The following is a 12,571-nucleotide window of genomic DNA, read 5'->3' on the forward strand; positions in this document are numbered from 1 at the left end:
AGTCTAGCCCTAGTGTTTTCTTTGTTTAGAAGAATATTTTACGTGAAATGAACAATACAGGGTGTTGCAAAACGGGTGACACAGGGTCACGCCCGCGCCCTTTCAGCTTAGTAATAGGGTATACCTATTGTATTTTTGCAACACCATGTACAATCAAAATCTACGGGAGCTCGCGTTACAGGTTTTTCCTAGTGCAGGTCCCACTGTGTATTGTCTTTTGTGAATACTTTTTTGGCTAAATAAAGAAAAGAAAAGAAATCTATTTTTTGGACTGTGTATTATCCGTCTCTAACCTAACCTACCCGCAGCATAACTCTAAGCATTGTTTTATTGCAGTGCAGTACGCATGAGAGCATTATGGGCCGGCCGGGGAGGCGGTTACGAAACATTTGTAAACATAACTTGAAGACACTTGGACAAATTAGCTGAGTAGAACTGTGTGGACGGACGGGAACTTCTCCTAATGAGATTCAAAGTGAAATTGTAACTGGAAAGCTCTCATCATAGTGTGCGGTGTCACTTTGTACATAATATGAATAAAATTTAGTGTAAGGCTGGTCTAGATTAGGAAAATATTTTAGAGTTTTGCTTTTTAATCCTCCATTCCTCCATAAATACATGAATTACATTAATTAATAGCAACCCTAGCGAGTAATGACCACAGTCATCCACCTATTTGCTCTTAATTCGCTCCCATATCGCATTGTAAGCAATATAGGGTTGCCTCTCTGGTCAGCCTCTTCCAGGATATGCCCTGAAGGCTTCAGGTCCTGGCTCCAGTGCCACGTGACCCTGCGAGGCCTGCTTTCCTACTGACGCACGGACATCGATTGAGGATATTCAACCTCCAATACGCATGCGCTGAATCTACGGACTGGCGACTGCAAAAGTGACTGGCGGAAAAAATACTGCGGAATATTTAGAATAGTATAAATAGGTTATACTTTGCATAATATTTAAGTCGATGTTTCATTACAGGCATAGGCCACCTTCTATATTATGTTTAGGAGAAGTATATGCTAAATAAGTGGTTAGTGGCCCTGATTGCTATGCCGAAGGTCCCGGGTTCGATTCCCGGCTGGGGCAGATATTTGTTAAAAGACAGATATTTGTACTCGGGTCTTGGGTGTTCATATTTATAATTAGTATAGTATAGATAGATCTATGTACCTATTTGTGTAGATATATCAGCTGTCCGACACCCATAACACAGGTTCTGCCTAGCTTGGGGTCGGATGGCCGTGTGTGAGATGTCCCTACATATTATTATTACCTAAATATAGAGAGAAAAAAACTTCTTGAGCATAAATTTAATGTTATTTAGGAACAAAGTTTGGATAGTGGAGAGTTATAGAGCTAAGCTACTTTTTACCGTTAAAAAAGTATATTTTAGTTTCAATTACGAGTACTTAGTGTATATTTTATGCACAGACAGTATGAATAACTTATCTATTATTTTATATTCTGAACTTTGAACTGAGTATTATGTTCCAAAATTAAAAAAAAAACACTGTAAAAGCAATATTCGCTGGAAGCTTATTTTATTATCTTTCATAATCAGGTCACACACCACTGCGAGCTTTTGAAAGCTCACCGCCTTTTCTTCTCGAGCTTACTGCGGCCGACTCAGTTAGCTTTGCGGCAGCGCGCTTACAGCCTGAACTGTAGCTGAAAAACCTGAAAATCGCGCGGAAGTACTGAAAATTATTATTAATTTCTGTGATATTTAGTAACAAAACAGATTACGAAAATGGGAAAAGGAAAAGAAGAACCAGCGTAAGTATTTTTTTATACTTTACTCTTCCTCTTTATGTATAATTTAATACAGCTTGCCGGTAAATAGCTAGGAAAGTAGTTTTAAAGGATTTTAACATAATTAAATTATGGAATAAGTTAGTTTTGATGTTTTAATCAGATTTTTAAGCAATATAAAGGGTGGCTGTTGATTCACTCCTTAGCGCATGTCACTCCAATGCAGGTAACTGCATATTAAAAATGTATTTACACCCGGTATGCTATACCGGGTGTAAATTTTATGCTTATGTAAAATTAAACCTCTTTCTGACCTAATATAAAATTAATAAACTTTCCTCAGGACACAGGTAACCGGAAATGAACTTTTTTATCCTCTTACATACAAAATTCTACTTGGTATGGGAGTTCGAAAAAATAGTTCACTTGCGAAAAAAATATGTTTCTTTGGGAAAAATGGTTCAGGTTTTTGGTTTGGTTGCGATTATAGTACATTACGTATGTATTTTGGGAGTATCACTTTACCTCTTTTTATAAGTGGTCTTTTTTGAGTTGAAAGAGCTTTGTAAATAGATAGGTTGATTTTTTCTTAAGAAATTGCTATCATTAAAATTGAATTTATTTCGCGATAGTGGTTTTGTTTTAATTATTTATAAGTATTTCTTTATAAATCGATTATTTATGAAATATACGACCATATTACATTACATACCTACTTACCTATCATAGAGAAGAGTTGGCAACCATTGCTTGATGAAGAACTCAATACACCACTTAGGTACACATGGTGTTAGGTCAACCTAAACTGGCGTCCTGCCAGCTCCCACATCGATCCATGGAGGGTCTCTTAACCTACAAAAACATCTGACTAAATCTAAATGATAAATAAATTGATCTCTCCTTCCCTGGAGGCCTATCGCGAAGTCAACACGAAGTAACATTTACGAAGTACTTAATTAGTGTCAAATTAAATTAAATTTGAATCCAAAAATTGTTGCGAAAAAAAGTTCACGATAGGGAGCCTACATCAGGCAATGTCATGTCATGCAGCCTATACATACATATATGTATACATAGATCGAGAACGACCAAAACTTTTGTCACAGCTATGCTACCTCTCCTGTACCGACTGTATGGCACTTTTATCAACCTTGATGAACGTCACTATATCTCGAAACTGATGAGATTGGTGAGAATACAAAGGTTTTGTAATAGCAGGAAGCTGGTTATGAGGCAGGCCGAGCTTGGAGGGTACAGACCTAGATGTAGTCAGCGTCTCTAGTTCTCTCCATTATTCATAGAAAAGTTATAGGACGTTTGTCCCTCTCTGTCAAAGAATAATTTGTTCTATATATATGGTTCCATATCCCTAGTTTATATTGATTTAAATTAAAACATAGTTGAATTTCAATACATAATGCATAATTATATGAGAACGTAGAAGAGTGAAATGTCACCTGCACTGAAGGATTATCGATTTCAGTAATTAGCTTCAACATAATATTCAGTGTTTTACTCATTTCACAGTTGTGTCTAGAGTGGATTTCACTTATAGCGTGTTTTATAAGTACATCTGTTTAAAAGTGGTTTCAAATATGTTTACGACGGAGTTCTTTGTTTTGGACGATATAAAGTAATTATTTAAGTTACTCTCTTAGTTTTAATGGCAAAGGAGGCTCTATAAATGGCTTCCTCTTATTATTATCGTTTGAATTAAACTCCTCATTGCATCACTGTATGAAATTTCACATCTGTAAGTTTTTTTAAAGGAAAATATGACATTTCTTCGTATTTAAATCCGATTGGAGTCGTGTCGTGCACGCATCTATGCAGCGATTCCAAGATTTTCGAACCTCCGTTTACGTTGCGTGTCGTCAAATCAGTCAAATGTCAAAATGTAAGGCAAATTTGTTAGTTCCAAAAGGGACAACGTTGGCGCTGTTCTTTTACCATATGTTTGTGTACTATCGAAGCGACTCTAGATGTGTACCCTAACCCCACATTGATAGAGCTTTTTAAAAAATTGGTTAAAAATGTATGTTGTGATGTCCGACTTTCACGTTTGAAATACGAGATGACTCGAAACTCGTGTGTTTCAAAGTAAATTTTAACCTAGTTGTAAATTTACGGAAATTTGACGGTTAGCCTTAAAAGCTCTACTCACACATCTGCAGCCGAGAAAATCTAGGCTTTATGAGTGGGGATGACTCTTAATTGCATCCTTAATTGTGATGTGTGTACTGTGTAGGCATGCTGGCCCTGCGGCAAGGCAAAAGGGGCGCGAGACTATCCTTGACCCCTTAGTCGTCCCTGCCATCGGTGCGTGTGTAGCACGATACAATTTCTCAGTCAGTTTGTCAGGAGCTGCTGGAGGTGTGTGAGTAAGGCCCTTATAGTTGACTATTCGCCCCCCGCAGACCACCAGAGGGCGCGCCGGGCGGGCTGGCGCCGGAGCCGCAGCTTGGGCCAGACGGGGAGCCCATCGGCGGCCCGCGCACGCCGCAGCAGATCGCCGCGCAGAGACGCCTGCAGCAGACGCAGGCGCAGGTCGATGAGGTATGTTGTAGTGGTGTAGTGGTTAGTGACAGTCGAAGGTCCCGGGTTCCTGGCTGGGGCAGATATTAGTGACAGATATTTGTACTCGGGTTTTGGGTGTTAATATGCATAAGTATCGTTTATGTATCTATCTGTGTAGATATGTGAGCTGTCCGATACCCAAAATAGGCTCTGCCTAGCTTGGGCTCGTATGGCCGTGTGTGAGAAATCTCATGTTAATATGTGAAACGTATGATTGGTGGGTCTTCGTTTAGATGATAGAATCAGTAGGCTGTGACATGGTTACAGCCTCTACGATCAACGATTATCTATCACCCAATCTTCTTCTGTCGGTGACAAACACCAGAGCTAGACTAAACTTTGTCACCGAGCCTTCTCATTGCACTGAAACAGAAGCTAAAAGGCCTTAATTTTTCAGGTGGTTGATATAATGAAAACGAACGTTGAAAAGGTGTTGGAGAGGGATCAAAAGCTGTCAGAACTAGACGATAGAGCAGGTACAGTTATTTAAACTATTTCCTTCTTCTAGCAATCTGCATGTGGAATAAGTACTTGCAAGTAGCTACTTATTACTTTCACAGTGTATGTTTTATCATAAATATATACTTAGGGAATAGTGGAGATGCAACTAGGATGGCTGAGCTGAAATTAAGGTCATATTATGTACAAATGTTTCACTCGAGAGAGCCTCGTATCATAAAGGAACTTCGCTTCTCTCTCCCACAATCATTCTTCACATCTCAGAATTAGAAAAAAATAGTGGTAACGCCGAGAAAAAACATGTTGAGCCAATCAAGAAAAAACAAAAGTTTGTGTGTTACCAGCCAAATATCTCACTTACTGACTTGGTTGTCTACAATTCACAATACACAATCACTTACAGACTTAGTTGTCTACAATCCAATGATTTTGCATTTCAGATGCGCTGCAGCAGGGCGCCTCGCAGTTCGAGCAGCAGGCAAAGAGCTTGAAGAACAAGTTCTGGCTGCAGAATTTAAAGGTAATCATAAACATATACATGAAAACTTTTTGGCTAGCCGAAATACCCTAATCGTACCCTTCAACCCTAATCGGATATTTTCATACGATTTTGACTCATACAAAGTTCGATTATATTCGAAATCGTATGAAAGTGGTTGTCAGCTCATCGATAGTGAACAGCTATAGAGTTATAAAAACTGGCAGTAAATGGTAATGATAATTATTAAACGATTAATTGATAATAATATTATATCGTAAAGATCATAAATAAAGATAAAGATCAGATATATTATATCGTAAAGATCATAGTTGATGCTTCTAGAATGATGATGATGACTTCTTATAGTAGCAGAGGCATGAGCAATGACGTCAGATGCTATAAAAGTATATTTTTTATATTTCAGATGATGATAATAATGGGGGTGATCGGGATAGTCATCATAGGGCTCCTGTTCGGTAAGTTTGAATCAGCAATCGCTTGGCCTAGTTTAGAGCTAACTGTTAGATATATTATATTATTATCTAGGGTGTTATCGGTGTCTGTAACCTCTTTGTTCAAGCTATTTAAGACTAAACTAAAGTACCAAATCCTTTTTCGTAGTAGAAATTGTTTCATTTATTTTACAACCAGTCGAAATTGTGGTCAATTCATTAAAATGAGTCAATTTGCCAACTCCTACTGATTTTTTTGAAGTAACAAGCCATAAGAGGTCTATAAGAATTGAATTTTTATGTTTCTTTAAAATATCCACCACCCAAAGGTTGCCTGGAAGTAATCGCTTTAAGCGATAAGGCCGCCATTTGTACATATGTGTTAGATTAAGTTTTTTTTTTGTAATATTTGTCCATGTTTTTGTGTACAAATAGAAAATATCTATCTATCTATCTATATACTTTATTTCAGTCTTATTGTGTTTGAACATTTATAAAACATTATAGAACGTTATAAGTATGTGTTTAGAGCAATTAATGACACGACTACTCCATTACCTAAACCAAAACTAACAATGTCCAAAACTTAATACTAAATAAACAAGTCAGCTCATTATTATTTTCCAGACAAACTAAAACCACTTTAATTATGGGTCAAAAACTGAATGACGAACTAAAACTAAACACAATAGACCTCAACAACCTTTTCCAAAAACACTACAGGTTGCAGACTGCATGACCTTCTTAAGAGTAGTGTATGGCTCAAAGTTAATAACGTGTCTCGATCCATATTTAGAAACCCAGCTTTAAATTCGAATCTGGTATTTAAATTTTGGTTTGAGACCGTTCGTTACTTTCTAAAGTAAATTGGCTTTTAGATAAAATCTATCCTTCCTGTCTTTAATTTCAATCGAAAAAATATATATCCTGTATTAGTGGAGTAAAATATACTTTTTGTCTGTATTGTGTTGTCTATGTGTGATAAAATGGAACAGAACTGAAATCTCTAAAACTTATAATATTGTAAATGATTTAATGCAGATTTACGAAACCATTTCATATATATTTAGTAGGTACAATCCTAAGTAAATGATTAATTAACTTCTGTGATATGAATACCAAGAGATATGTATAAAATGTAGGTATGTATTAAAGTAAATATCAATATGAAGTATTGGAAAAGAAAAGTTGGCTGAGAGCCAATATATTCATGACTTTGTTTTCAGTTCTGTATCATTTTCGTAGCGTTGGGTTTTCATGTTGCGGATAAGTTTTTCCATCAAAAATGATAGAGTTTTTCACAAGGACTTTGTGTTTGTAAAAAAAAATAAAAAACCTATCATACAGGTTGTTGCAAAAAAACCTATCATACAGGTTGATGGAAAAGGGGGTGTCTTCTAAAACATTTATATTTTTCGACACTAGAACATTCGCGAATAGAATACTACTTATTAGGTTCTACATAGTGTTTGGTTCCTCTTATGTCGCATAAACTTAACTGTCCAAAACTCATTTTACACAGCCCCTTTCTATTTACTATACTTACTACTTTTGTAACACCCTGTATAGTGTACCAAGTACCTAAGCAATATTGCAGTATTAACCGAGGCAAAACATGCCTTGGAAATCAATAAAAAAAAAAGGTATTTCCCCTAAAACTTATCCCTGACTCGCTTCCCAGCATCAGACTCGCTTATCGCTCCTTTCCAGGTGATAACATTAAAGCAATGTTTAATTAGTTCGCTACCGTGGGGCGCCATCTGTCGGCGACGTCACGGGCAGTGTCGCTGGCGTGTCCACCAATAGCACTGCGGCAATTATTCCTAAAACTAATTGTGAGTAACGCCATCTAGCGAGAGTTTTTCATACTTCTTCCTTCGTACTTTTGTGTCGCTTCGCATGAGGTGTGGTAATGTATGTAGTTGTTTCATGGAGTTATGGTGAGTTGATTTTAACTTACATTCACACATTTACAGTATCATACATGTAGGTACATTTCAGTATTTTGAGACATGCGGGTTTACTGTAGGCAGACTATTAATACATGTACACAAGTTTTCACTCACTTAGGTAATTATAACTCGTATTGATGCTTATTAAAATTGTTTAAAGCATATTTTATGATTGAACCTTATAATTTCTATATATATACAATCATCTACACTTTCACAATATTTTCACTGGTAAGTATACGTACATCAATGTATTTAAAAGTAAATTGCATAAATACATATCTAACCTGGGAAAATTCAGTATTTTTTCCGTATAAATAAATATTATACTCATGAATTTTCCACACAAAAATAGTAAATTTTCCTAGTGTGTGAATTACTTTCCATTTTTGCTATAAATCTTGGTTCGTATAAACAATTTGCAGTATATCTAAAGGAGTATTTAATGATAAATTCTAAACAAAATGCCTTCTTACATAATGTTGACTACAACACAAAAGAAACATGTAAGTACTACATACATCTATACCTACAAAGTTGCATCCCTACACAAGTACACATCCTTTGAAATAAATTATTCGAATACCTATAGAAAATTGCAATGTAAGACTGAACTGAATCTACTCTGAACTGTCCCTACACAATTTATAACTGAGTACGTATTTTTTTATAAAAATAATTATTTACATATTTTTTACAGGAAAATACATGTAAAAGTTCCATACGATGCGTCTATTGGGTTCTACTTCAAGTAAGAAACATAAGCATAATATAAATGACTATAAATATAGAAAAACTTGTATTCAACTAAAATACTATATATGTATAAATTTCGTGAGCTGCTGTTAATAGGAATAAGTACCTATATTTTTTTTTATGAAATTCAGTTAGTGGTGAATATTTCCTTCAAGTCTGAGTAGAAGATTGTGAGCCCTAGTAAGTCTAGATCAAGGAAATCTAAGTCTGAAGTAACATGGCACAATAAAATAGCCAAAAACCTATTCGAGCTTTTGGTATAAATAATGTAGATTTTGCAGATTAAGATGAATAAATTAATGCCAAATTAGCGGTGAAGGTGATAATTAATTGTGAATTGTAGTTGTGCATGGAAGATTGTGATAAAACCTGTCAAAACAGCATCAAATGCTATAATAATAACGATTGTAAGAGGAGTTATTAAAATCTTAAGGCCACATATAAGTCAAATATTGTAAGATCGCAACACACCAAATTCGAAAAAAAAGGTAGATTGGAAAAGGATTCTAATTAATTATAGGCCGAAGAAATTTAGGGATTATTTTATTTAAAGGAAAAAATAAACCTTCGGGAACAAACCAAAATGGTTACTTTTAGTATTCTAGTACCTAGTGTAAGGCTCAAGATTTTTTGGGAACGGGCACATAATTTGCTGGTCAGACTCAAATGTAAAGAGTACCTGTACAGTATAACTAGTATGGAGAGATTCTTAAAACAACAGCAACATTATCTAAACTGCTCTTATTTTGCGTGCCTTGAATTGTTATTGTATCTATATAAAATTAACTTTACTAGTAATTTTTCACGCCTGTTAAGGAAAATCTATGTAAGATTTTTATGAGGTTGTAGAAGGACCTACCGGGAATGGGCAAGATTAACCTGCTATAACATAGTAGGTAGGTACGTATCAACGGTAGAGACCGACACTGGAAATGCAAAAATGACTAACCGACATTAATGGATTAATATAAAGTCACTTTTAAAAAAATACACTAGTCGTTTTAGCCTTTCCAATGTCGTTGACGCAAGTATATTTAATGTGTTGACAAGCGGTGGAAAATTACTAAGCCAATTATAAAATATTGAGTGTCAGTATTTTTTTTGTTGAAATATTATAATGATAAATTTGCCTATTTTAAATTAAATTGTATCTGGATTATTTAATTAAATAAGCGTGAAAGTAATATATAAATTAACACAAATATGTCTCTAATTTAACTGAAATTTTCATGAAATTTGGCCTATAAAAGTAATCTTGTGTGGTATTTCAAAAATTGATATTTGAGAGTGAGATATTCCTGTAGTATTTATTGTATTTTCGACATTATTATAGCGTTTTAACTTCCACATGGGAATTAAATATGGTATAAGGTTAGAAATACTTTATATTATGTTTCATTTCATGTTTTCAGCTAGAACAATAATCTTAGGTAATATAATATTATAATTACTTAATAATATCTGACACCAAACAGGCTGTAAAAGTATAAGTTAAGTCATAGTAAAATTGATAAAAAGGTTAAGTTTAATATATTTTTAATTTTAATTGCAATACGATAACTAATAAAACCTACGTACATTTCTTTGACAGAAAATTAGTTGAATCTAAAGTAGATGACGATGATGTTGGATGCTAGATATAAACCCACAGATTGACAGATAGTTATACAATAATTTTAAACATTATAAACCACTTTTTTCGCACTAACGTTAAAAATTTATAGCACTTTCATTTAGGTTTCACAGATTTGTTAAAATAAGAAGAAGTAGATATTACTAGGCGGTGCACATTATTTTTCTTGAGGATAAGTAGGTACCTTACTGACAAATCGCTACGTCTTTTTTACTTTAATTTCTTTGTGTATTTAATCAAAATAAATATAACTAATATATTGTATACTAGCTAACTGTATTTGCACTTAATAACTATATGATTTACTTTCCACTTTATAATATTATATTAAAGTAATTATATTCTTTTATCTTAGACAGGTGCTAAATTTTCAAGTCAATTGTCAATTTATATCCGAGATAAAAGAATAGAAAATCAAATTTAGCAGTGATAAAATCCGCTATCTAGGTGTTAAACCAATTAATGAAGTATTTCATTTAAAATAATTTTAATCTGTATTACTACTTACATCATAACAAAAAATGTGCCCCAAAATAAAGTAAAATTTTGCCAGTAAGTATATATACCTAACAAGAGACCTCTGTAAATATACAGGATGTTGCACTGGTGGTTGCAAGTATACAACCTTAGTTCACTATAAATTATGGTTAAGTTATGAATATGGTGCCTTTGACAATACATCGCATTTTATTTACTTCAGTAATGGAAGTATTATACTAGCCTGTAAAGGTTGTAAAAGAGGGTATAGTAAACCTGAAAGGATTGGGTCTATTCTGAACAACTGTGGATTCTACAACAATTGGTAATTCGTGAAAAAAAACGACGACATGAGTCGTGCTCGTGCTTAATATTGGCTTGCTATACCACTTTTAAAACAGTATATAATATAATAATACTTAGTAAAAAGTATTTTATATTTATGTAAATTTTGCTTAATTGCCGAAAAAATTGTCGAATATTTATTCAAAGTCAGTAAACCTGTATGTAATATGATCATTAACTTGTGTCGATTCTTAGTCTCTATAGTAGTCTTTGTTCTTAGTATCAATCTTATTACGCTGGGGGTGGATATTAGATACTTTTTGGTTGACTATATAAAATCATCAAAATAGAGTAAAAATACAAATTTGAATCATCCCGTTGTGAATAATGCCTATTGTTATTTCTGTATTTCAATTGGATGCATACAATCTTATCAATTAAAAGTATATATTTTAAAATCTTAACACCCGAGATTTTATTTAGGACTCATATTACTTGGGTCCCTGAACCGATTTATACAGTAAAATTTTGCTATAACTATAGAATGGACATCGGTTACTTTTTATCCTGGAATTTCCCGGGGAATATATTAAAGCAAACCAAAATCTAGTAAATATTACAGGTTATATTATAATGATATGTATGGTATAGATATACAGCCAAAACCAGCATGTGCAGCATAGCATATCTAAGCCCGAATCTGAAATTAGAATTTCGAAATTCTTAAAAAAAAACATTTTCCTTTCCTTATGGAGAATGTTTTTTTTTCGCGAATTTTGAAATTCTGATTTCAATTTCGGGCTTAGATATACTATGCTGCACATGCTGCTTAGTATACCCTTTTTGCATCACCCTGTATAGGTACTTCTGCTTTATTACTACTATGTTATACTGGAAGGAGGTGTATACTGTATACTGTATAGTATTCGGCCTAGAAGGCGGTAGCCACATTAAACCTACCTGTAATTACCTAAGGGTTAAATTGGCAATAATTATTAAAATATAAATATCTATGATTAATTCAACGAATAGAATACTAGCGTATTAGTAAATAGATACAATATTTGTAGGTAGGCACATTTTAAATTTAAATGTAAATAAAAAATATGAAAAAATATTCATTCAAATTAATAATATGTATGTAATAAATTTGTTGTCACAAATCTTTGTTCTCTTGATGTCAATTTCATTAAAAACTTTATGTATTATGTAGATATTTAACTATCTGATCAAAAACTGTGTTAAATGATATAAAAATATATGTTTAAAATGGAATTTTGTTTCATAACATACCTATTCATTTTACGTATCCAGTGATTCTTTGCATAGTGAATGAACAATCGTCTAACCACCTAATCTGCTAAACTTTGAAAATTCGTGTTTGACCTACAGCCCTTAAAAATATATGAGTGTCACGAATCATGCCCAGACGATTTGTCATATTGATATTGTATATTAAAAACTGGACTCGTTACGTATAATCCGTTTGCATATTGCCCTGACCACCATTTAACCTCTTAATATAAAAGCTCACTTAAAACCACTATAAACTTTTCACAACTACTTATAACACCTTCAAAAAGAGTTGTAAGAATATAGGGCGCACCCATTAAGACGTTCTTAGGGCCTCGCGCATATGTTATCTTCCTTACCTAAGCACTCCAAACTGCCATAATTTAATGTTTAGCAACGATCTCACTGCTAACGTGTTAATATTGCAAGACGCTTACAATCTTCGTAAATTGAT

The 12,571-nt window shown here is 33.9% G+C and overlaps 1 protein-coding gene across 4 annotated transcripts; it reads left to right on the top strand.

Moving 5' to 3' along the window:
- The first annotated feature begins 1,608 nt into the window (after positions 1-1,608).
- LOC105389571 (vesicle-associated membrane protein 2) lies at positions 1,609-11,288 on the top strand. Of its 4 annotated transcripts, none has more exons than XM_038107106.2 (7): positions 1,609-1,776; positions 4,170-4,308; positions 4,727-4,805; positions 5,229-5,308; positions 5,694-5,745; positions 7,461-7,556; positions 8,374-11,288. In XM_038107106.2, coding segments are annotated over exons 1-7 (474 nt in total). In that variant the 5' UTR covers positions 1,609-1,750; the 3' UTR covers positions 8,376-11,288. The 4 variants fall into 4 exon arrangements, 3 of the variants coding, with proteins under 3 accessions (XP_037963034.1, XP_037963033.2, XP_037963035.2); XM_038107105.2 differs by lacking the exon at positions 1,609-1,776 and adding an exon at positions 3,273-3,385; XR_005253763.2 differs by lacking the exon at positions 1,609-1,776 and adding an exon at positions 3,275-3,385 and having other exon boundaries at positions 7,432-7,556.
- Positions 11,289-12,571: the final 1,283 nt, after the last annotated feature.

The sequence above is a fragment of the Plutella xylostella genome, chromosome 7, assembly GCF_932276165.1.
Source record: "Plutella xylostella chromosome 7, ilPluXylo3.1, whole genome shotgun sequence".
Taxonomy (NCBI): domain Eukaryota; kingdom Metazoa; phylum Arthropoda; class Insecta; order Lepidoptera; family Plutellidae; genus Plutella; species Plutella xylostella.